The following is a 24874-nucleotide window of genomic DNA, read 5'->3' on the forward strand; positions in this document are numbered from 1 at the left end:
TAGGAATTCCCCCCTCCACCTCCTATTCCTCCTTCCCCATTCTCCACCCACCCCTATTGTCTTAGTGCACACCTTTTTAAAAAGATTTATTTTTATTGGAAAGGCAGATTTACAGAGAGAAGGAGACACAGAAGAAAAGATCATCCATCTGCTGGTTCACTCCCCCAGCAATGGCTGGAACTGAGCTGATCTGAAGTCAGGAGCCAGGAACTTCTTCTTGGTCTCCCAAACAAGTGCAGGGTCCCAAGGCTTTGGGCAGTCCTCTAATGCTTTCCCAGGTCACAAGCAGTGAGCTGGATGAGAAGTGGAACAGCTAAGGCATAAACTAGGGCCCATATGGGATCCCAGCACTTGCAGGGAGAGGATTTAGCCATCACACTGGGCCCAGTGCACACAAATTTTAAGAATAAAATTTTCAGATGCTTCAGTGAGATGACTTTAATTGCCAACTGTATTCCTGTTTGCCCACGTTTCTGGGATGTGCGCAACCATAGCAGCCACCTGGTAGTTTTAATGAAACTTTTTTCCAGTATAGTATCCTAGGACTACTCTGCATGTTTGGTACATCACTCAGATTCTTCTCACCTGACACTTGACCTTGGCTTATTTTAGAAATCTCATGTATGGTGTGGTGAAACTCATGAAGATTGTGGGACAGCTCTCAGATAAGTTTTACTACACGGATTGCCTCTTTTTTGGAGCAATTATCTCTGCCACTGACCCAGGTATTTATGCGTTTGGCTTGAGTATATGTTGTTATTGAAATCTTGAAAAATGTGGGAGCAATCCTTAACTTTGGTTGCAAAAAGGAGACTATAGTATTAAAATGGAATGGTAGAAGAAGTGAGTTGATGGTACATAGTCAATCTTGCTTAGAAGTGTATATATCCCCATGTTATTGTTATTATTATTTGACCATCTTAACCATTTCGGCATGACTAGTTCATTAGTGTTAAATCTGTTTGTGTTACTATGCAACCAAGTTCCCAAACTTTTTCATCTTGCACGATTGAAACCCTACCCATTGAACATAACTCCCCAATTCTTCCTACTCTTCACTCCTGACAACTACCACTGAACTTTCTGTGTCTATGAACTTGGTGACTGTAAAAAAAAAAAAACCCCGAGTAAGTAGAATCATGTGGTATCCTTGAGTATCTGGCTTGTTTCACTTAGCATAATGTGCTCCAGGCTCGTTTGTGTTGTGGCATCTGTCATGATTTCCTTCGTTCTCAGGCTGAACAATAATTCATTGTGTGTCTGTACTGTGTTTATCCGTTCGTCTATCAGTGGACCCTTGTTTACACCTGTGTCTCTTTTTGCTTTGTATTTTAAATGACTGATTTGGTCATAATGTCTGCGTTTAGTCTGTTTTTGTTTTCAGTGTTGTGCCTTTGGAAACAGAGCATTTGGTTTAAATAATATCTTTTCTTAGTGGAAACACACATGGGTACCTGGAGTGAATGCAATTTAATGCATAATCACCTTTTGTGCAGTGCTCCTGCGTGATTGCACACTATGATGTGGCTTCTTAGAAGTCTCCTGCCTTGTTTTTTCAAGTGTTAGTTGAACCACCTATTAAAAGTTATTATGTGCCACTCCTCCTTCTTCACAGCTCAGAAACATACATAAAGCTCTCCTCCAAGTTATAACTTACAGTGAAATCTGCATAAAAGCAGTTGAAACAATAATTGTCTTCACTGCCAACAACTGAGATTACAGTCAGCCCTCTATGTCTGCAGCATTTGCTTCCTTGGGTGCAACTAACTATGGATTGAAAATATTGGGGGGAAAAATGTATCTGTGCTGAACATGTGTAGAGCTTTTCTCCCCTTGACATTATTCCCTAAACAACACAGTCTAATAACTGTATAAGTGGCTGCATTGTGATACAGTGGGTTAGGCCTCTTCTTGTGATCGAAATGGCAGTTCAGTCCCCAATGCTCTGCTTTAATCCAGCTCCCTGCTAATGCACCTGGGTAGGCAATAGAAGGTGGCCCAAGTGCATGGGTCCCCTGTGGGCACCTATTCAAGTGTGCTGTGCTCCACTTCCCATCCAGCTCCCTACTTATGGGCTGGAAAAGCAGCAGAGGATAGTCCAAGTCCTTGGAACCCTGCACTTGTGTGGGAGACATGGGAAAAGCTCCTGGCTCCAGGCTTCGGATTAGTTCCAGCTGTTACGGCCATTTGGGGAGTGAATCGGCAGGTGGAAGACCTCTCTCTTTCTCTCTGTAAATCTGCCTTTCGAATAAAAAGACAATATATTTTTTGAATTTGTTTTTATTTGAGGAGTGTTGGGAGAGAGCAAGAGCATGTACACAAGAGTCATCATAGGCACTGTGCCATCTACTGGTTACCTCCCCAAATGTCTGCAACAGCTGGACTGAACATGGCTGAAGTCAGGAGCTATGAACCCAGTCCAAGTCCCCCACTTGAGTGGTGGGAACTCAATTACTTGAGCCATTACCACTGCCTCATAGGATCTGCATCCCTGAGAAGCTGGAGTTAAGAGCTGGAGCCAGAAATAAAATCCAGTTAACTGTGATGTGGAATGAGGGAGTTTTGACCTCAAGGCTAAATGACCTGTTCCATAATTGAAATCGACATAGCTACATGTGACTAGTGGCAATGGACTGCATAGTTTTCAACAGCTGTGTGATTCTGAAGAGCCCCCTTGTCCCAAAATGTGCTGACCTCTCTTATCCTGGTATTTTATTACAAATACCATAAACAAATTGATGCTGAAAATGTAGCTGGTTGAGGTGCCCTGGTTTGTGCAAAGAAAGGTGGGATGTGAACTAGCAGGTGTCTGGGTGAGTGGCCCTGCCACTTGCTGCTCAGGTGGCCACTTTATCCTCTCCCATCCAGTCCCTTAGTCAAAAGTAGGAAGGATGCTTCTTGTTTCCTAGAACTCTTGTCAATGATGATCATGTGAAATGATGCATGGACAACACTGAGTGTAGCATCTGCTAACTGTGTGGGTCTCTATCCACTGTGACTTTGGCAGATTTATCTGTTTTCCTCCTGATTTGTAAAAAATAAGTAATAGATCATCAATGAACCCAAATGTGCTTCCAAAGGGCACTGTGGAAAGTAGCTTTATTGTTTTAATATGCTATCTGTGACTGTCTTCAGAAGTATATCTATTGAAAAATAAATTTCTCACATATCTGAAAAAGATATGTAGTCTGAAAATACATTGCTAGTCATGTCCATCTATAACTTTATTACTAACTTCTTACTAGCAGTTCAAGGAAAGAGGTTAAGGGTAGCATAAAGATTATTGTGATTGTTTCAAAGCTATTAGTACTCCTCTATTTAATTAGATAGAAAGGCTTACTTTTCCAGATTATCTTTGTAATTGCTTACTTGCCTCTAATGTGTCTCTGCTATGGTTAGATAATAACAGAAGGCATTACTGTGTCTCATCGTTTTTATTTAGCCTGTGAAGACGGGCACAGTAAGGGTGTTGTTTAAATGAAAGTACTAGAAAATGGAAGGTTTAAACTTATTAAACATCAGTACATTAACTTTAACAGCTTTGAAAATGGAAATCTTTCTGAAATGTGAAATGTTTTTGGAAATTAAAGGTGTTTTACTAGCCTCCTAAAAATTCATTGTTTGGAAATGTGGGTCATAAAAGAGATAAAAAAAAAAAAAAGTTCGGTGCAGAGTTAGATGGAGACTACACACCAGAATGGCTTCTTGTGTTTAGTACGTTGAACAAAAATTTTGGTAGTACAATATAATATTGCTTGGAATGAAAAAACAAGAGGTTCTTGTCCATAATACACTTGGCCTGAGACTTGGATCTTCCTGTTGAAGGTAACACCATAGGGGGTGGCAGGGAGGGAGGTATAGACTGCTGTGTGGTTGACAGCCCTCTCCATTCCGGGGTTGTCAGGAGTGCCATGTACCACTTTTGTGTCATTTGGATGACTCCACAATGCAAGAAAGGAAATGTAAGCTTCTATTTCTGTGCCATAGTGTGTTGCTGGGCAGCTGTCAGGGAAAACAGGTGTTCTTCCCTTCTGGAAACCATTATGGACTGATCCCTCTAATTTTAATCCTAACACTTTTATACCCATTGAGTTAACCTTACTCAAAGGTGTCAAAATCTATCATCTGTGTATGCAAGAAAAATTCTGTAGTTGCATCGCCTAGGCTCATGAGTCTTTTGCCCATCTTTTGGGACTCAATTCCAGTCTGCCACCTACCTTCATCTCAGACTCCCTCGATGACCTGTTCCCACAGTTCTTTAAGTCTGTTTGGTACCTGGTGATACTTAGACTTTACCCTGCAAGTTTCCAAGTGCCAATTCTTTAGTAAACAGATGTGAAATATTTAAGAACAAACACTAAATTTTGTGTTCTTCCTATATCTGCCATTTGTTGACTTTTCCCCACTGAGTTTTAAATATTGCTACAGTATCTCTTATCTGAAATACTTGGCACCAGAAGCATTTCTTTTTTCCTCTTCTTTTTTTTGGGGGGGGGAGGGTTTATTTTATTATTTTTTTTAATTTGGAATATTTATGAAGATATTACCAGTTGGGCATCCCCAATCTGAAAATCAAAATCTGAAATGCTTCAGAGTCTGAACCTTTTTGATTGTCACATTGGTGCCCCAAACGATTTAGATTTTAGAATATTACAACATTTCAGACCAGGGATGCTCAGTGTGTAAGTGTACCTGTGGTCGCCAGTCAGTTAATTGTGATTTCTTGGTGCACTTCCACTTGGAAACAGCTGTTGTGACTTTACTCTCTCTGATCCTAGTGGTCCTGCTCTAACTGGGCAGGGCACAGTCTGTTGAATCCCATCCTTTAAAAGTCACTTAGCCAGTCTGCCATTGTCAGCCTGTCCTCTTCTGGTTATCAACACTCACTTTCCTCCTTGTGTTCATGCACCGGCTTGCTTAGGAGGGGCAAAGCAAAGGTGTTGAGCTTGGTTATAAAGTTAAGGATGGGGAGAATGGGAAGTTGAAGTTCAGACTACTTCTGTGTTTATTGTTACTGTTATGAATTTTGCATGCTGTCCCTTTTTTAAAGATTCATTTATTTGGAAGAAAGAGTGATATGCACATAGGGGGCGGGGGGAGAGAGAGAGAGAGAGGGCGAGCGAGAAAAAGGTGTGGGGGGAGAGAGGGAGAGAGAGAAACACTTCCATTTACTGGTTTCATTCCCCAAATGATTACAGCAGCCAGGGATGGGCCGGGTCGAAGTCAGGAACCCAGAACTCTGTACAGGTCTCCCATGTGAGTGGCAGAGACTCAACTGCTTGAGCCATGATCTGCTGCCTCCCAGGCACATTGGCAAGAAACTGGATGGAAAGCCAGGTAGACAGGGTCTGAACAAGGCTTAATCCACTCAACCACAATGCCCTCTCTGATACTTTTTATTAACATGGGAAAATAAATTAACCATATGTGATTTTTAAAAAAATTCTTGTTATTTAAGGAAAATCACGTTTAGAGGTCAGCAGGGCTTTTGGAAGTTCTGTACTGCAGTCCCTTACTTCACTGTGCTAATGCATGATGAAAATGCTGTATGAGTGAGCAGTCAAAGTTTTCCCTGGCTAGCTGTTATGATTCTGACAATTTCAGTACAGCAGTGGAAAACAGCTCATCATACACGACCTGTTTCATAAGGGCTAGCTGGAAGCAGGTGATGGTGCTGTCCACCTGACAGGGTCTTCTGAGAGCTACATGAAAGTGTAATCCTTGGTAGAATGCATGGTAAGGCCTCAGTGACTGCTGTTTTCTCAGTGTTCATTGGATTAAATGCAAGACATTTTAAGGATATTTCGGCAAAGTAATATTTAAGAATATTACTTGCAAGGCAGAATAAGGACAAGAGAGCTTCTCCCTGCTGGTTCACTTTCGAAATGGCCTAAAGAGCCAGGTCTTAGCCAGGGCCTCCCATCCTGATCTCTGTTGTGCATGTCAGGGCACCAGTCACTGGGCACACGCCCTGGCGGCTGTCTGTTCTGCATCGGAGTGCCGAGGACTGTTTTCAGCCCCTCGGTGTATAATAATCTGGAGTAGCCTCTTGCTATGGCAGATATTTTTCAAAGACTAAGTAGTTTTTGCTCACTCCTAGAAAATGGAATCACCTGGTTAAAAAGGAAAGGTGGGGGCAGTGTCATTTGGAAGCTTCCTTAAGCTCCTATCAGAAAGACAGCAAAAGGAAAAACAAACAAATAAAACACCTGCTGGGATATCCTGCCAGTGGTGGTAGATTTCAGAATACAGGCAGAGCAGCTGCGCATGGAGCCAAAGGGGGGGGGGGCGGTGCTGCCTATTAGAGTGCAAGGGAAACCAGAAACTTCCCACAGATTTTGATACTCAGAAGGAGGGCTTTCCTTGTGGGATTAAAGAACGATCTGCACTTGCTTGCTAACAGGTGAAGTGTGGAGGAGACCTTGCAGGCTCCGGTTGCCTGGGCAGTACAAGGAGAGTGACTGGAGAAGCAGCAGAAGAGACATGAGTGGGTTTTCAGGGTTCTCGGAAATAGCCAATAAAGAGCTCTCTGCAAAGGCCAAAATCGCTGTCTAACGATGAGCTGCTGGAGCCATGGGCCCTGAGGGCAGGCGTTAAAGAAAGCCCAGAAACCAATAGAAGGTGGGCTGGCTGTAGATTTCAGAAATGTTGGGGAGGTGGCAGAGGTTGTATTTTTTTTTTTAAAGTTCTATGTAAAACCAGAAGAGGGAACTCTAGAACCACAAAACTAGGAAAGTTCCTCCGGGCCTACTTCTACCCTTTTCCCAGCTGATTTAAATATGACCAACAGACTCGGATTGAGGAACCTGCATTTTAACAAAACTCAAAGAGAACATCTCTGAATAATAGGGCACCAGTCAGTGAAGGTAAGAGTAGAAAAATATTGTTCCTAACAGGTGAAACTTTAATATTCCAGAAGAAGCTAAAGGAAATTAAGAAAATGCTTGAATTTGTAAAAGAACTGCCTGTATTAGGATTGGATAATTCAGACATGAGAGAACTAGACAATAGAACATTACGAAAACAGAGCCAAGACAAAGGAATGGAGGAAAATCCTGAAGACTGAAAAGCATGCAAACAACTACCTATGTACAGTGGAATATTACTCAGCCACCAAAAGAGAATGAAATTCTGTCACTTGAAGCAACGCAGGTGAACCTACAAGATGGTGAGGGAAGTAAGCCAGGTGCAGCAAAAGAAATGCCACATGATGTCACTCGTGTACGGAGGCTTAAAGAGTTGATCTCAGATGGGTCAGAGAGTAGAGTGGTGTTTACCTGGGGCAGGGCAGAAAGGGGAAGGGTGGTGAGGGAAGGTGGGTAAGAGCAAGAAGTTCTGATGTTACAGTGCATAAGAGAGTAATTATGGTGCGCAGTATTCTGGTGTATACTTCATACTAGCTAGCAGAGGGGATTTGGAGTCAGGCATTTGCTAGCTGCTATGATTTGTTCATGTCACAATGAACATCACAGTGAATCTCATAAATGTGTGTGTGTGTGTGTGTGTGTGTGTGCGAATTACAACTTCAAAAAAATGGACAGGGGAGGGCATTGTGGCACCACAGGTTAAACCACAGCTTAGAGCATCCGCATCCTGTTTGGAGTGCTTGGGAAAGGATCCCACCTCTACTTTAACCCAGCTTCCTGCCGGTGTGCACCCTGGGAAGCAGCAGATGATGGCTGGAGCACCTGGGTCTCTGCTAGCCACGTGCGAGCCTGGGTGGAGGTTCTGGCTCTTAGCTTCAGTCTGCTCCAGCCCTAGCATCCTAGCAGTTGTGGAAACTTGGAGGAGTGAATCACTGAATGTAAGCTCTCTCCCTTTCTCTCTCATACACACAAATTAGAAAAATAAACTTTAACAGAAAGCTGATAGTGTCAGAGAATATGCATTTGGGTGAGTAAACCCTGAGGCAGGGCAAGGAAGTAATTACTGTATGAAATTCAGATCGATGGTTCTTTTGGACTGAAAAGGGGGGTTTGATATTGGGATGGGACTTGGAGAGTGGTAGGGTACGGTTTCTGGAACTGGGTGGTAGTTATGGTTTATAGCAACACATGAAACTACACATCTCTGCTTTGATTTTCTAATTATACTGGTTATTTCAGCCTTTGGCTGCAATTTACGGGGTAAACTGACTCTTCTCAGCTTAGACACGTAGATATGTAAGTTCCAGGTACAGCCCTGGGCTGGTGCCATGGCTCCTATGCCATGTCTTGGCTCTCAGTCACACAGCAGTTCCTCTGCGGAGGTCAGATGACTATGTGCACGTGCCCCTCCACCACACAGCGTCCTCTTTCACAACAGGAAGAGGCGGGACTCTGCAGAGCAGGCTGGGAACATGAGTTCTTCGTTTTTACAGTCCTCATAATAAGACTCATCAATGGAGTTGTTTGTGTATGAGTGTTACGAGAGAATGTGCCTGAAAGTATACTAGGGTACTTCCAAAAAAAATTCATGAGGGGTAAGCGTTTGGCATGGTGGTTAAGACACCTGTCTGTCACATCAGAGTACCTGGGTCTCCCACACGGGTGCAGGGTCCCAAGGCTTTGGGCCGTCCTTGACTGCTTTCCCAGGCCACAAGCAGGGAGCGGGATGGGAAGTGGAGCAGCTGGGATACAAACTAGCACCGTTATGGAATGCGGGTGTCTCAGGCTGTGACTATGTGCTGCACCACAGCTCCAGGTCTGTCCATGAGCTTTTGAAAATGCCCTCGGGCCCGGCGCGGTGGGGCAGTGGTTAAGGTCGTCGCCTTGCACGCCCGGGATCCCATATGGGCGCCGGTTCTAATCCCGGCAGCCCCGCTTCCCTTCCAGCTCCCTGCCTGTGGCCCGGGAAAGCAGTCGAGGACGGCCCAAAGCTTTGGGACCCTGCACCCGCGTGGGAGACCCGGAAGAGGCTCCTGGCTTCGGATAGGCATAGCATCGGCCTTTGCGCTCACTTGGGGAGTGAATCATCGGACGGAAGATCTTCCTCTGTCTCTCCTCTCTGTATATCCGCCTTTCCAATAAAAATAAAATAAATCTTTAATAAAAAAAAAAGAAAATGCCCTCGTATATCTAGAGTAGTGGCTCTTAACCAGGATGATATTGTTCACAAAACCCCTGCTCTCCATAAATGGCAAAGAATCTACAGACCATTTCCATTGCCGAAGTTGACAAGTGCAGTGCTACTGACATCTAGTGGTAGAGGCTAGGACTGCTGCTCAATGACCAGGCTTCTGAAACGGCAATACAGCCGAGGTGGAGGTTCCTAAAATGTGAGCTGGGTCTCTGATGAGTCCCAGAACCCTTTCAGGGGGTCCATCAGGACACAGTTTTTTTTTTTTAATTCTCTCACAAGCATATAGAGAGACTTTTCAGAGGCTACATAACATGTAATAGTAACTTTCTATTGCTCAGCAGATGAGTGAGCCATCTGTCTGTCTTTCAATATCCAGATCTCTAAAGAAATTTACAAAAGTGTAAAACAATGGGTTTATCACTATTTTGTTTGTTTGTTTGTTTGGAAAATAAAATTTATCCATGAAAACATGCTACATTGGTGCCAGTTTGTGGCACAGCAGGTAAGCTACTGCTTGTGATGCTGGCATCTGTATGGGCACTGTTTGAAACCGTGGAGGATGGCCCAAGTGTTTCAACCCTTGCCACCTAGGTGGGAGACCTGAAAGAATTTCTGGGCTCCTGGCTTTACCCTGGTCCAGCTCCAGCCATTGTGGTCATTTGGGGGATGAGTTGGTAGATGGAAGATTGGCTCTCCTTCATTCTCTCTCTCTCTAACTGTGCCTTTCAAATCATTAAGAATAAATTTTAAAAGTATGTAATGATAACGCATAATGGGTTATTTTAAGGAACTTCAAAAAGGTCATGGGAAATTGAATTCAAAAGTAAGTTTATTTTGTCATGAACTTGCTTCTCATGTTAATCATGCATGATGCAATGTGTCCTGTTGTTTTGCAATGCAGTGAACATTGATAGCTGTTCCCTGTCAAACTAAGGATCTTTGGGGGCTTCAGTCTCCAACAAGATAAAGGTTTCCTGGGGTCCAAGGTTTGAGAAGTGCTGATCCAGAGAATAAGTGATTGATAAATGCCTGAGAAATATGACAGCTCTGTGCTGCGCGTTCTTCCTGCATAGAGGTTGTAGCCCACTGCTGGAGGCAAGCCATGGAAAAGGTGATGGCCTTTTCAAGCCCTGTGACCAATGTCCTTAAGGTGTGCAGGCATTGCAGTGGAAACGTAATGCTATTTCATTAGACTCAGGAAGTATGACCATGGCCGTAGACTGCCTGTGCCTCCCTCCCTTGCTGTATCTCAAACCATCTGGTCTTTGGATCACCTCTGTGATGCCTTGAGTAGTGGTTTAAAGCCAAAACCCCAAACTGATCGCTGTGCCCACCTTTCAGTGACTGTGCTGGCGATATTTAATGAGCTGCACGCCGATGTGGACCTGTATGCTCTTCTGTTCGGGGAAAGCGTCCTGAACGATGCCGTGGCCATTGTGCTGTCCTCGTAAGTAGCTGGGTCACAGAGCCCCAGCTTTGCTGCATGCTTAGGGCTCCGTGTGGGGGATGGTCTGTGTTCAGGGGGTTAGATGTTGAATTGGATGGTGTGCTAAATGAGACCCACCGGCTCTATCTTGATGAAGCTGGGCTATTTGTTCATTGTGACAGTTGATCCGATAGCTAAGACAGTTACTGAGTGACTGCTGAGTGAGTAGTATACACAGCGTGGCTATGCCAAAGGAACGGTGGGTTGGAGAGGGATGGCACAAGGAGTTAATGAATTACTCAGAGCTGGCATACATCTTAAAACTTACAAATTATTTCTGGAATTTTCCACTTAATATTTTCAGACTATGGTTGGCTGTGAATAACCAAAACAGTGGAAAGTGAAACCATGAATGGGGTGGGAGTGGGGGAAGTCTAGTATACCGTGGTGTGAACCCAGTGTGTTCTTTTCTAACTCTCAATTCCTTTTCAATTCTAGGTCTATTGTTGCCTACCAGCCGGCAGGGCTGAACACGCACGCCTTTGATGCTGCTGCCTTTTTTAAGTCAGTTGGCATTTTCCTGGGTATATTCAGTGGCTCTTTTACTATGGGAGCTGTGACTGGTGTTGTGACTGCCCTAATATCCTTTACTTCCCACCCCCCTGCCAACCACCCCATGGTTTTTGCTCTGACCTGGGCATGTGTATATAGCATCACACTTTCCGAAGGTTCTCAGTGCTTCCTTTCACATCAGACTCTTAAATCGATTGCTTCACTGGGCTGTTGTGGTTCTTGAGGTGCTGGCGCTGTAGCTTAGGAGTGAGAAGATCTCAGGGCCACAGCTTCTAGACTCCCCTGTCCTCGCCTTTGCTATTTCTTATGAACCCTTTCTGCTGAGCCGTTGGAGAATAAACGTTGTTATCGGAGAAATTTGATGGGTGCTTTCCTCGGCTTAGTGTAGACATAAAAAGCCAGGAAACAAGTACAAGCTTAACAGAAACTTTATTCAAAGCAAAGTGAAAGGAAAGCACTGCCCGCGGAGAAGTAGGGAAGTGGAGTGTCTGACTGGACACTGGTTTTAAGAGAGATGGCTTGGGCTTTTTTAAGAATTTGTTTTTCCGTTTCTCACAGTCCTGACTGTAGGGAGGGGCATGGGGCCCCAGGTGTCTGGGCTGATAGAGGTGTCTTGGATGAGAGTATTCAAGTGTCTGTCTAGTCCTATTCCGGGAACCTGGCCTGCAGCCTCCCTCTCCCTAGGTCTGGGCAGAGAAGCAGAGGGAAGCTCTCCTCACCTTGGTTGCCTTGGCAACTCCAAGGTCTTGCTTTGCACAGGCAGCACATCCAGTGCGTGCAGACAGTGCACTGTGAGATGGAGGCCAGGAAATGGACACCCCCTCTCCTCCTCCAAAGCTCTGGACACAGCCTCAAGTTCTAGGGGCTTAGAAGGAGCTGAGGAGCTGGGAGGAGGCTGGGGTCAGGGCCACTGGCTGGGAAGTACCTTACCCCAGGTTGCTGCTATCATTTGCTGTTTGTGGCCATGGGCTATTCCCATAATCATAACTAGTGGGGACCATCCATTGGAATTGCTGCAAGGTTGCCTTCTGTAAATAGCCAATGGCATGTTGTCTCGTGTACTCAAGCAAACAACAAAAGTAAAGGCACAATGGGGACCAAGCAGACCACCCCTCCACAGATGTGCTCAGTCCTTCTTCACATTCTCTCTGGGGATGCAGTGGGGTTCACCTCATTTCTCTCTACAAGCAGTGAGAGAGAAAAATGACCCAAGTGGCTCATGAGATTGTGTGTGCTTGGTCTTTGTGTCATGTCTTTGAGATAGAGTGCATGTTTTGCACTGGCAGCACATCTCAGTTCAGACCACCAGCATTTGGGATATAGCTGTGTGCGGCTGGTGGGTATCCTATCGGGCAATGGAGGTGTGCCTTTTTGTAATGGAGGGTTTTTGGTACCTCAGGGATTTAAATGCGGCTCAGTGCAGCACATGCGCTGGGTTCCTGCTGGCCCCATGTCTAACAGTCATGTCAGGAGAGAGCTCCAGTCCCCCTAGAAGGCGACACCAGCACCTGGAGGCTGCTCCAGATGCTTTCTTTGCATTTCTCTTCTGTGCCTCCATTGGACACTTGCTGTGGACTCACGCCTTACTAGCTCACAGACCCAGAATATCAAGGCATGGGGCCTGCCCGCGGCTGCTCCACCTGTGTCAGAACTGACTCTCCAGTGCAGCTGGAAGCCACAGCAGCACCCCTCAGCCCCTGGGGGTACTGCCAGGAGCACAGAAAACTAGTTGTCACTTTCTTCAGAAGGTTGAATCTTTATCAAACAACTTTACTTGAGATGTAATTCACATACCATACATACAAGTTACCCACTTTAAGCGTCCAATTCAGTGGCTTTTACCTATAACATTCTCAAGTTTAAAAAGCCTGGCAATATGCATGTACCCAAATATGCCACTTACCCCTTTTACAGTGTACAATTCTGAGGCCTTAAGTACATCCATATTCCCCACTATGCATTTCTAGAACTTTCTTGTCATCCCAGTCAGAAGCTCTCAGCTCCTTAAACAGTATCTTATTCTCCTCTCCCACTTGGCCCCGGCCCCTACTAATCCGTGCTCTACTGGAATTTTTCTTTATTTTAGTACTTTAAAAAGCAGCTGCCAGCTTTAGTGCCCCTAGAGACAAGATGGAGGGCAAGGTCAGCCCCGAGGAATGGGACAATGGGACTTAGACAGATGTGGTTCTCAGTGCTCCTGGTACACCTGCCCAGAGCTGTAGTCCTTAACAGGGTGTGGACGTGACCAAGTTTACCAAGCTGCATTGTTTCCCCTTGCTGGAGACAGCGCTTTTCTTCCTCATGTCTTGGAGCACGTTTCTCCTGGCAGAAGCCTGCGGATTTACAGGTGGGTTCGCTCAGCGCTTGGGTCACCCTCTTTTGCTGTAGTGTGGCCCCGGGGAACTTGTGAAGAGATGAGGATTTCTTAGAGAAAGCAACCCTGTAAAGGTGATGTAGGTACAGCGCTCCAGGAGTGCCCAAAGAAATGGTGGATGAAGTTTATTAGTCTTTGAGTACTCATTTTAACAGTAAACTGCAGAAGTTACTGACTCAGAAAGTGCTTCAAAGGGTGCAATGGAGAAGGGAATTAAAAGATATGTTTACTTGGATGCAAACATTTCTAAGATCTGTGTATAGGGGAGCTCGCAGAAATGCATATTGTGTGTTTAGCTGCTTGCAGATTTCAAACTTTTTGTACCAGAATAAGCTTATCTGTTAATTCCATTTTTCATGCACATTTTGAAGTCCTCTCATGTATGAAAATCCTGAGATTGCTATCTGGTTTTACAAACAGCAGCAATAAATGGCAGATATGTCCCCTTTGAAAGGTAGCTTACATCTCTTTAGATTCTGAGTATGAACACGATTTGTTATAGTTTTTGTCTCTGGACCACTTAATTGTTGTTTCTCAATCTCATGTTTCAGTGGCATCGGATTCATACACAGGTTGTACATTCCTTATCTGAAATGCTTCGGGTCAGAATTGTTTTGGATTTCAGAGGTTGTTTTTTAAAACACTTGGACTATTTTCACATATATAATGAGATCTTTTGAGTATGGGACTCCTATCAAAATAGGAAATTAATTTTGGTTTCATATCTACCATATGCATATAGCATGAAGATAACATTATGTAATATTTTGTCAGAATTTAATGCATGAGACAGATTGTGTTTTGGAGTTGAAGGGCGTTGGAAGGATCTCTTTTCCTCTTAGGGATGACAAACTGTTTTACGTGTCTGCATTTTGACTATCACCTCTCACATGAAGTCAGGTGTGGAATTTTCCACACATGGCGTTGGCATTATGTTAGTGTTCAAAAAGTTCTGGATTTTTGAACATTTGGGATGTTGGATTTTTAAAATTAGGGCCACTCAGCCTAGTACTGGTGTGGTGAATCATGTAATTTTTTAGTTCCTTAAATTCTCATTAAAAGAAAGAACTGAGTTCCTACATTATAACTCAAGTACAATTACCATATGTAATTTTTGTTAAAGATTCACTTATTTATTTGAAAGAGAGAGAGAGAAATCTTTTATCCTCTGGTTCATTCCCTAAATGGCCGCAATGTCTGGAACTGAGCCAATTTGAAGCCAGGAGCCAGGAGCTTCTTCCAGGTCTCCCACATGGGTGCAGAGGCCCAAGCACTTGGATAATATTTGACTGCTCTTCCTGGACTAGTAGCAGGGAGTTGGATTGGAAGTAGAACAGCTGGCACTCTAACTGGCTCCCTTATGGTCCACTAGCTTACCATGTTACGCCAATAAAGTACCTTTGTCATTTTTTTTGGAAAAATATGGCAATATATATACAGTATCACAAAATACCATATTCCCTTAAAACTTGACAGCTGTTTATGAATGTGTATAGTCTGGGGTGTAACAATTTTAATAGAATAGTTACGATTAACCGGAAATCAAATCATCAGGGCCTGGATAAATTGAATAGTACTCCCAGTTTATTTCATCTGAAGCCCCAGACAAAGCCAAAATGTAAAATATTGGCTTTAAATTAAATCCACTCCTTCTGAAGCCTGAGAAGGATGTAATAAAATGGTGGGCCCTCACAGTCTGTGAGGGAATGGATGAGTGTTATATGCTGATGACTGCTCATAAATTCAGTAGGAGTATAGGGGAGAGGAGAGAATGCCCTTGACCCTGAAGCAAAAGAGGAAGGCGGGGGACTCAGCTTTGACAGCAGGTGGGGTTGGGAGATATAAAGTTTGCTTTGAACGGTGATGGGCAGGAGATGCTTTCAGTATTGGGAAACTTGAAAAAAATATTCAGTAAGTTGACTATTCTGAGCTGGCCTACATTAACTTTTCCCCATTGATTGAAAAAAATATAATCTCTTGGCAGGTGTGGTAGCTGTTCTTTTCTGTGGAATCACTCAAGCTCATTACACCTACAACAATCTTTCAGTGGAATCAAGAAGTCGAACCAAGCAGGTCAGAAGGAGCCATTGGTATTGACAAGTTGTCATTGTCATTGGTATTGACAAGTTGCAACCTGTTAGCACAACGAAGAGGGTGCGTCGGGTTGACAGCTTCCTTTTCCTTTCTCCGGGCAGCTCTTTGAGGTGTTACACTTCCTGGCAGAGAACTTCATCTTCTCCTACATGGGACTGGCACTCTTCACCTTCCAGAAGCACGTTTTCAGCCCCATTTTCATCATTGGCGCCTTTGTATCCTTTTTGCGGTCCACCATTTTCTACATAGAGAAGTGACCCTTGCCAGGGTGCAATAACAGCAACAAGGATGATGACAACAGCAAGGATGATGATGATGATGATGATGATGATGATGATAGTGGTGTGATGGTGGTGGTTTCTCTTTTAGGAGTGTGCCTGGGCCAGTGCTGGTTCATGCTGTTTTTTTATGATAAGAAAAAGCAAGCTCCAACTGTGTTTTCAGAAACTAAATGTGCTTGATTTAAGATATCTTGACATTTATCTGAGATCATCCTTTTGGCACTTTCTGTAAAAGATGCTTCCTCCATGGAGCTCCTGTTTGGCAGGTGATTGTTTTGTGACAGGCCCTTCCGGGTCTACTTAAAGGTCAACGACCATGTCAGTCCCTAGAGTAATTTTGGATGTCCCATTAGTTTGGGTGACCTGAAGGTTTATATTTACTCTCAAAGGTACTTCCAGTGTGAGCAGCCCTTCCTCATCCCCCTCCCGCACCCCCTGCCCAGGAACACCTGCAGGCAGGAACCACACCTTCACCCACCTGAGCTGCCCCACTGCTGCAAATCAGGGTAGCAATGGGACCCTTTAGGAGAAAGAGAGGAAGGGGAGAAAGGAGAGCAAGACAAGATAGACAAACCAGCTTGGTTCCTTGATTGGGTCTCACAGTGAGTACAGTTTTTGGCAGAGAGCTGTAATGTTGGGAGTTGTTTCTCTAAATGATGGGGCATGTGACTGCCTAGCAATGGGTCAACAATTTGGTCTTGTGAACTTGGACTCAGATACCGTTGTTGCCATGAAAGTAAACTCTTCTGGGTCTGAATTTCAAGATCTTGAGCTGAGTCTGTCTAATGCTGGTTATTCACGTGACCTTTTCCCCAGGCCTCCTGGGAATTCTTAGATCTTTGATTACTGATCAGAAAACAAAAATTAAAATAAAAAGGTAGGGGGAGTATTTTTCTCTTCTAGGCTTTTCATTACTTGCATAGGATTAACTAACACTCTCCAAGCCTCTTGGTAATGACAGTGAACTGACCCATTGCCTTCAAGTTAGAATGCTTGTATGTTACCTGCTCACCAGACCAGGGACTGAGTCTGCAGGCTCATTGTTTTCTTCTGGAAGAGGGATCTGGCATGCTGTTTAGATTTGTCTTCCTATGGAGCATCCTGAGGGTGGCAGACGGAGCTCAGCCTGTTTGCAGAGGGGGGCCTGCCCACGGGTAGAGCTGGGCCCTCTGAGAAGCCTAAAGGCTGCCCATCACTTTAAGTGCTTCTGCCTCACTTCTGGGCTAGAATGTGCTTTGTACCTACTGCCTGCTTCCTTCTGATAGAAAAAACAAACAAAAACAAACAAAAAAAAAAAAAAAGGAAAAGAAGCAAAACAGTCCTTGTTTAGCCCTTGGAGGAGGCTAAGACTGTTCTCCCCCACCCCCACCCCGGCTGCCCGCTGCAGCTGCTCCTGCAGCTGTGGCAGAGGAAGCTTCCAGTTCCTCTGGCTCCCCCCGGGGGTTTCCTGCTGTGACGGGGGGGGGGGGGGCTGTGCTGTTCTCTGTGGGGTGCTGTTCTAAACCTGGCCAGTAGCAGATGACGAGTTTCCCTGAATTCTTGGCTTTCCATGGCAGTGTGCTTTTTTCCATTTCTTACCGTCTCCTGCAAGACAATTTGGCCTTGTAGGTACAGAGAACTCCCCAGGTTAGCTCTGAGTGATCTGAGTGCTGCGAGGATTGTTTCAGGATTATTTTTTTTTTCCCCTTGTGGATTTTTTTTTCTTTCAGTAGAACCCACGCTTTTGCTTCTTTCAAGTCCTCACTCCCACCATAGAACTGGAGCTTGTTTCTGGACTCATTTTAGTCCAGAATTGGCCAAGACCCGTGGAATTAAATCGCGAAGTCTCAACAGTGAGTCCCAGACTGTGGGCTAGAAACTGCCTGTCTGAATCAAGAGGTAGGGAGAGACGGTCAACTGCCTTCCACTTGGTTGGCCAGAGGAGTGCTTAGAGGGACGCCAGATGGCCTGGCTTTTGCGGGGAGTTCCCTGGGTCACACTGACATGTCATAGCATTCCTGCCATCACCTGCTCAGTCAGGGGGGTGGAGGTGCCATTTTGGAAATCTGTTGTGCCCTTAACCTCCACCTGGTGGGCAGGTTGCCATCTTCCTGGGCAGAGCTGCACATATCTACCCTCTCTCCTTCTTCCTCAACCTGGGCAGAAGGCATAAGATCGGCTGGAATTTTCAACATATGATGATGTTTTCAGGTAAAAAAAAAAGTGTGTAAAGGACATGAGATTTTGTTCAGCAAGCAATGGTAGTATGATTAAAATATTGATGCTCCTTCAATTAGTGGCTAGGGGTACGTGCTCATTAAGCCTGTCTCCCACATGTCCCCCTTTGCACTGCACAGCTGAGGCATCCAGAGAAGCCATTGTAAGCACAAAGGCCAACAAAGAAGCACACAGGTGTAAAGAAAGGACAGAGTAACTGGCCTGATTACATGGGGAGGGAGGGTGGTAAACGCCAACAACGTTTATGTAAATGACGTGCCGAATACACCATCACTGCCTCCTACGGGAACACTGCTTCCTGTCCCTGCTTCCCCACTTCCGATCAGCTCCCTGCTAATGTACCTGGGAAGACAGCAGAGGATGGCTTCAGTGTTTGGACCCCTGCCATCCACATGGGAGGCCCAGGTGGGATTCTTGGCTCCTGACTTTGGCCTTAGCACAACCCTGGCTGCTGCTGCCATTTGCGGATGGGAGTTCTCTTTGGCTTGCTCTCTCTCCCCCTCTCCCTCTCTAATTCTGCCTTTCAAAAAAAAAAAAAAGAAATTTTAAAAAAAGAGAGTAAGAGGCATAGCAGTCCCTTTTGCTGCCACAGTCATTCCTAGAGGTCCCACACCAGCAGGCTCTGCTTTGGGAAGCAGTGTCTGTATCTCTTGTTGGCTCATGTCTCAGCCCGGATTTACTTGCCCTTGGACATTTAGTTTACAAGCCACAGGTCCTGGATGTGGATGATGCAAAAACCAGCTTTCCTTCGGGGAACTCACAGTGTACTGGGGAGAGAGGGGGAGGCAGGTGCATAAAGAACTCATTTTTCCCCCAGGAGAGGATTGGTGAGTTACACCAAAAGAAAAGACTGAGATGTGGATGAGAAGCCACGGGCTCAGGCCACCTTCACAAAGTAGGTGGCTCTGGACTGGGTTTAGAAGAAATAGTGCTTCAGGAGGCTCAAGGCTGCAAAGGCAGACAAGCGCTGCCTGGCCTGGCTCGCTTACAGCACACTGCCACAATGTCTGCAAGAACATGCACCTTCCTTCCTTTCTTTCTTTCTTTCTTTCTTTCTTTCTTTCTTTCTTTCTTTCTTTCTTTCTTTCTTTCTTTCTTTCTTTCTTTCTTTCTTTCTTTCTTTCTTTTTCTTTCTTTCTTTCTTTCTTTCTTTCTTTCTTTCTTTCTTTCTTTCTTTCTTTCTTTCTTTCTTTCTTTCTTTCTTTCTTTCTTTCTTTCTTTCTCTCCCCCTCTCTCTCTCTCTCTCTTTCTTCCTTCCTTCCTTCCTTCCTTCCTTTTTTTCTTTCTTTCATGATTTAATTGAAAGGTAAAGTTACAGAGAGAGGGGGAAAGAGATCTTCCCTCCGCTGGGTCGTTAACTAGAAGCTGGATCAGAAGTGGAGCTACTGGGACTTGAACTGCCCCTCTTAGGGGATGCTGGTGTCACATAGGGTGGCTTCACCCACTGTGCCACCACACCAGTCCCAAGAATGTGTCTTTCTAGCACATTCTCAGCTACTGATACTGGTGTGAGGATTATATTTTGGGAACCACTGATGCAGAGTGGAGCCAGCAGAGCAGTCCAATAGTCATGGGGCAGCATTTCCAGCCCGCTGAAGAACACAATGGCCAGCTCCTGCTTACAGATTAGGAAAATGCCGACATGCAAGAAGAAGGTGAATTGGAGGTATCTGTCTTCCAGGCCAGCTTCAGATATGTTCCTCAGCTTTGGTGCTAAAAAGCTACAGACGTGGTGCTGTTTGAAGTTATTGCTGAAGAAATTATTTAATGCTGGGAGAAATCTAGCTATCGAAAGGCACTGGAATACACGAGATTTCACTTTCATGTTGCTTGCAGCCTTTACCTAGTAAGACAAATGTAGCCTGTATTGTCTCTCTCTGAGTTCAAGTTTTTATTGACCAGAAGGCATGGTTAACTGTGGGGTGATGCAGATGTGGATAAATACACCATGCAGATGAACAGAAAACTAGCTACTTTCTCTATTTGCTTGATGAAAATATTTTTAAACATGCATTTATTTGAAAGGCAGTGTGACAAAGAAGAAACACACACACACATACACACACACAGATCTGCCGTCTGCTGGTTCACTCCCTAAATGCCTGTAATGGCTAGGGCTGGGCGAGGCTGAAGCCAGGGGCCCAGAACTCCATCTGAGCCTCCTATATGGGCATGGCAAGGGACCCCAATCACTTGGGCCGCTGTATGCTGCCTTCCCAGGCTCATTAGCAGGAGGTTAAATCAGAAGTGGAGTAGCCAGGACTTGAACCTGCACTCTGATATGGGATGTGAGTATGCCAAGTGGTGGCTTAATTTACTGTGCCACCAGCCTCACCCTCTTGAATATATATCCTCTTAAGTCAGTGTTGCGTAGTGATTGTAATGAAGTGCTCCGGTTATATTAGTAAGTGAGAAATTTGGGGGGAAATGTGGGTCAGTGTACCAACAGGCGCAGTGAGCCTAACTTTTCATGCTCTCATATGGCATATGTACAGTCTTACACTACAGTCTTCTTCTAGCTATGTGCTGGAGACTCTGAATTCAGTCTTTTTTTTTTTTTTTAAGATTTATGTGTTTTTATTGTAAAGATTTGCAGATAGAAGGAGAGACAGACAGATCTTTACTCTGGTTTATTCACCAAGTAGCCACAATGGCCAGAGCTGAGCTGATCCAAAGCCAGGAGTCAGGAGCTTCTTTGGGTCTCCCATGCGGGTACAGCGTCCCAAGGCTTTGGGGCCATCCTCAACTGCTTTCCCAGGCCACAAGCAGGGAGCTGGATGGGAAGTGGGGCTGCCAGGATTAGAACCGACGCCCATATGGGATCCCGGCGCATTCAAGGTGGGGACTTCAGCCACTAGGCTACCATACTGGGCCCTGAATTCAGTCTTACTTACTGTACAAGTTTATGAGCATGGCATGGGAAAGGAACAAAAAAACTTAGAAATCTGGATTCTAAAACGTTACAATCATAAGCTAATTAGTGCAGATGAACTATTAGCACAGGGCAGCTCCTTGGTCCTGCCTGGCTCCTGAGCACAGTGCCTTCTCCACACGAGTAGTTGCAGTCTTCATCTGATCATAGGGAACCCTAACTCCCTAAATTTCAAACCTATTTAAGCACCGCTTATCGGTCTTGTGGCTAAAATCAAGGGTAAACCCAATTGAGCAACTCCTAAAGAGGAGTCCATTCTTTTCATTACTATACCTGTATTGCAACATAGTCTCCATTATTATGGTGTTGAGTTTTCTAAATAAAAACTTGTAGAAATTTGGAGTTTTTCCTCTCTTCTACCCCTGAATTTGTCTCTTGACACAAAAAATGTAAAAATATGGAATGTCTGGCCCCTTACAGAATGAGTTGCCAACCCCGATGTTAAAGATCAAAGAGTGTTTTCATCGTTTTGCCTGGCTTTGCCTATGCCAAGGGAATGTTCCACAAATGTAATGCACACGTTAGTTGTACCTAGCCTGCTGAAAATAATATTTGATGCCACTGCCTCAATAAAATGGATGAAAATGGAAAAGAAAATATTTGAAAGACAGGCAGAGGCTTGCTGTCTGCCGATTTGTTCCTCGAAATGCCTGCTGGCCTTGGAGCACAGCCAGGAGCCAGGAGCCCATTTACTTGAACTATGACCACTGCTGCTAGGGTTTGCAGTAGCAGGAAGCTGGAGTCCAGAGCCAGAGCTGGGAATGAAGCTCCAACATTGCCATGAGGCACACAGACATTGTAACTCCTGTCTTCCCTAGCAGGCTAATTGCCATCGCCTGGCCTGTTTCATAAAGTGATGCTGGCTGTAGAGTGCTCGGGCAGCATTTGGTGGCAGATTTGGAGAGCTAATACTCCTCTTTCATATTCCTATTTAGGAGAATCAGGTAAATAATACAGTGTAATGGCAAATTGTGCTGGACCCAACAGTGTGATGCTTTTCTCAATGTATGTAAGGATTTTGCAAAAGGTAGTTTTAAATAGGAATAAAACCCCCACACCTTTAAGGTTCTTCCTGAGGAGAACCAGCTGGTCTCTGGAGCATGAATGGCTAGAGTGCATTAGCCCTGCAGGGCAGCAGTGCGTTTTATGGAGACCTTGTGCTGTGTCCTTAGACACTCATCTCCTTTTTCGGTCCCGCAGGCCTCCGGGGCGCGATGGCGTTTGCCTTGGCCATCCGGGACACGGCATCCTACGCTCGCCAGATGATGTTCACGACCACGCTCCTGATCGTCTTCTTCACCGTGTGGATCATTGGTGGAGGCACGACACCCATGTTGTCATGGCTTAACATCAGGTCAGTTCGGAACCGAGGCGTCTGTGTCCCTTGTCACTGTTCTGGGGGCGTTCCTTGTGCCCAGGCGGGAATGTACTACAGCTCAATCCGTGCGCCATACTTTTATGCATAGTCTTGTGCATCATTTCATCTTGGAAGATGAGTTAAACTTTTAAATGATCAACAGAGGTCAGGGGCCCTGAGTTTACCAGAATAAAAAGAAAATGCTGCTGAGCACTACAAATGCACAAGGACTTGGAAACACCTGGAATTTGCTAGCACCATGACAACAGGGGCAAAACCTTAAAAAGTCTGAACACTGGTTGGTGAGGGAAAAGACCTGCATGCCCGCTGCTCTCCAACCCCACCAATATCCACGTCACATCCCTTTGAACTGAAGTACAGGGCCTGAAGATTAAACTCGTCACCCAGATGCAAGAAGGGGCAAGTGGAGTTTGATTTTTATTGTGCAGCTGCGTGCTGTGTTTCTTTTTGTTTGAGTGCACATAAAAAAGCACCATTTCCTGTGTAACCTTTATCTGTCACAGCCTCGTAAAGGTCCCCTGCCTGTGGTTTTGCATTTGTGTCAGAGAAGAGAGGTGCTGGCCCAAGTGTGTTTTTAAGAGTATTTGCATTTCAAACTCTGTGTGTGTATGTACCCAGACAGTACCTTATAGTCAACAAGGTTCTTAGACACCCACAGCTCAATTCTAGCTCTGGTTAAGGAGAAGCCATGGTGTTTCTGGGCACGCTCCTGGGTTATCTTGGGTAGGTAGTACAGAATTGTGGCAAGTAATTCTCTACAAAGCCACAAGGTGGCAGTGTTTCTCCTTCTCTGCGGGCTTGCCTTCTCTTCAAACGGATGCAATATAGAGTGCAGAAGACAGCTGCGCCAGCTGAAGAAAAACAAGGATCTCTCAGTCATTCTTGGAGTTGGGGTGAAAAAGAGTTTGAGAGAATAATCCCCCTCCATCTGGGGCAATTGTGCTGATGGTAGGCTTGACCCCTGCCTGCTCTGCCATTTGTGGGCTGGTGTGTCAGATCTAGGAAGAGTTTAATAGGAATCATAATAATGTTTGTGTTGCAGGTGGAGTTTAAGGTGCCATGCACATATTAGCATTGCTTCCAGGGAGATTATACCATCTCCATTTTCTAGTTGGGAAAACTGAGGTACACAGCAATAACTTGCTCAAGGTCACAGTGCTTTAAACGGACAAGATTTGAGCTGACGTTGTCCTGTGACTGTCCACACCCTGAACCACCGTCCTGTCCCCCCTCTGGCAAGGGTTATGGTGTGAAGGACTACTCTTATGTCATAAAATTGGTAATGATTAGAATTTCCACTTCCTAACATGAATCTCAAGAGTTAGATTAAGGAAAATAAGCCATCCTTGAGAATAGAAATCTGAAAAAGAAAATGTATGATCCGTTGACTTGAAATGTGAAGCATAAGGTGATATTATTGTCTTTTCCTCCCAATGGTAGAATGAGGGGAAGATCGAAATTCACCCTGCGCACAGTTGGGCACTTTGCCATTCGCTCTGAGGCTGCTTCCTGTCCCGTTGGCCTGCTCAGTCACACACACCCTGGGTGCTCAGCACCTGATATGATCGCATTTCTTTTTCATGTGATTTTTCAAGGCATTTTTTTTGTCCCCTCCTACCTCCCACTTGACAGTGTCGACAGGACCAAATTATTTTCCACTGAGTATAGAGTTGACATGTGACATTTTGCACTTCCAGGGAGCGTTTCAAAAAAGTGGCTCATTAAGACAGTCCCACCCAGAGCTGAGAGTGCAGGCAGCTTTCCCTCAGGGCTCGAGCTGTAGGGCAGGGCTGCTCAGCTAGGCTGGGGAGCCAGGTAGAAGCAGGTGGGGAGTTGCTGTTGAGCAAGCCGAAGGCAGTGTTTGCTCTGCAAGCTGTGTCCTGAGCCCTTGCCGTTTGCACGGTGCTGTGCTCCTAGTGTTCTGTGTGCACAGTCCACCCTTTGTGCCCACAGCCACAGAATCAACCAGCCAGGAGCCAGGGACATGTGTGTGTGTGTGTGCACGGGGGTACTGAATCTGTGCTAAACCCCGGCAGTCTTTTTTCTTGCTCTTATCCACTAAACAATATGATATGGCAGTCATTTACAGAGCATTTACACTGTATCAGGTATTATAAGTAATCTGATTGAAGTTCTAGGTAAATATTACTGCATTTGCCATAAGGAACTTGAACATCTGTGCACATTCGTATCCATGAGGCACCGTGGCACCAACCCCCCGAGGGCACTGAGAACCACCGTGGTGTTGTTACTACTTTCACATCAACCCAATTCCAAGTTCATAAATGCATATGCTTAGGCCAATGTTGTGAATATTCTCTGAATGAATACATCAAGATTTACAGAGGCTAAACAGCTTGTCTTTGATCTCGTAGTTACTTGATGGTGAGTCAAGGTTTTGGGGCATCTCTGAAGTTCACGTTCTTCACACTTGGTCTTAGTTAAAAAGGCTGAGGAGTGATGAAGTCCATGTTCTTACTGAATCTACCCGTAGAAATGGCAACAGATTATGCTTTCGTGTGGCCCGGAGCTTCATATG

At 45.0% G+C, this 24874-nt stretch overlaps 1 protein-coding gene across 5 annotated transcripts in view; it reads left to right on the plus strand.

Annotated features, from left to right (window-relative positions):
- The window catches only part of SLC9A7 (solute carrier family 9 member A7), a 132544-nt gene that overhangs the window by 69007 nt on the left and 38663 nt on the right, over positions 1-24874 (plus strand). For 4 of the 5 annotated variants that reach the window (XM_040999518.1, XM_040999542.1, XM_040999549.1 and 1 more), the window contains exons 5-12: positions 613-725; positions 10402-10507; positions 10985-11126; positions 13301-13406; positions 15418-15506; positions 15629-15742; positions 17887-17998; positions 22158-22311. In XM_040999518.1, the coding sequence (XP_040855452.1) occupies positions 613-725; positions 10402-10507; positions 10985-11126; positions 13301-13406; positions 15418-15506; positions 15629-15742; positions 17887-17998; positions 22158-22311 (936 nt within the window). Of the gene's footprint in view, positions 1-612; positions 726-10401; positions 10508-10984; positions 11127-13291; positions 13407-15417; positions 15507-15628; positions 15743-17886; positions 17999-22157; positions 22312-24874 lie in introns of all 5 variants that reach the window. The other variant, XM_040999527.1, reaches the window with a different exon arrangement.

Source organism: Ochotona curzoniae, unplaced genomic scaffold (genome assembly GCF_017591425.1).
Source record: "Ochotona curzoniae isolate NIBS_2020 unplaced genomic scaffold, NIBS_Ocur_1.0 contig_1274, whole genome shotgun sequence".
NCBI classification, from domain to species: Eukaryota; Metazoa; Chordata; class Mammalia; order Lagomorpha; family Ochotonidae; genus Ochotona; species Ochotona curzoniae.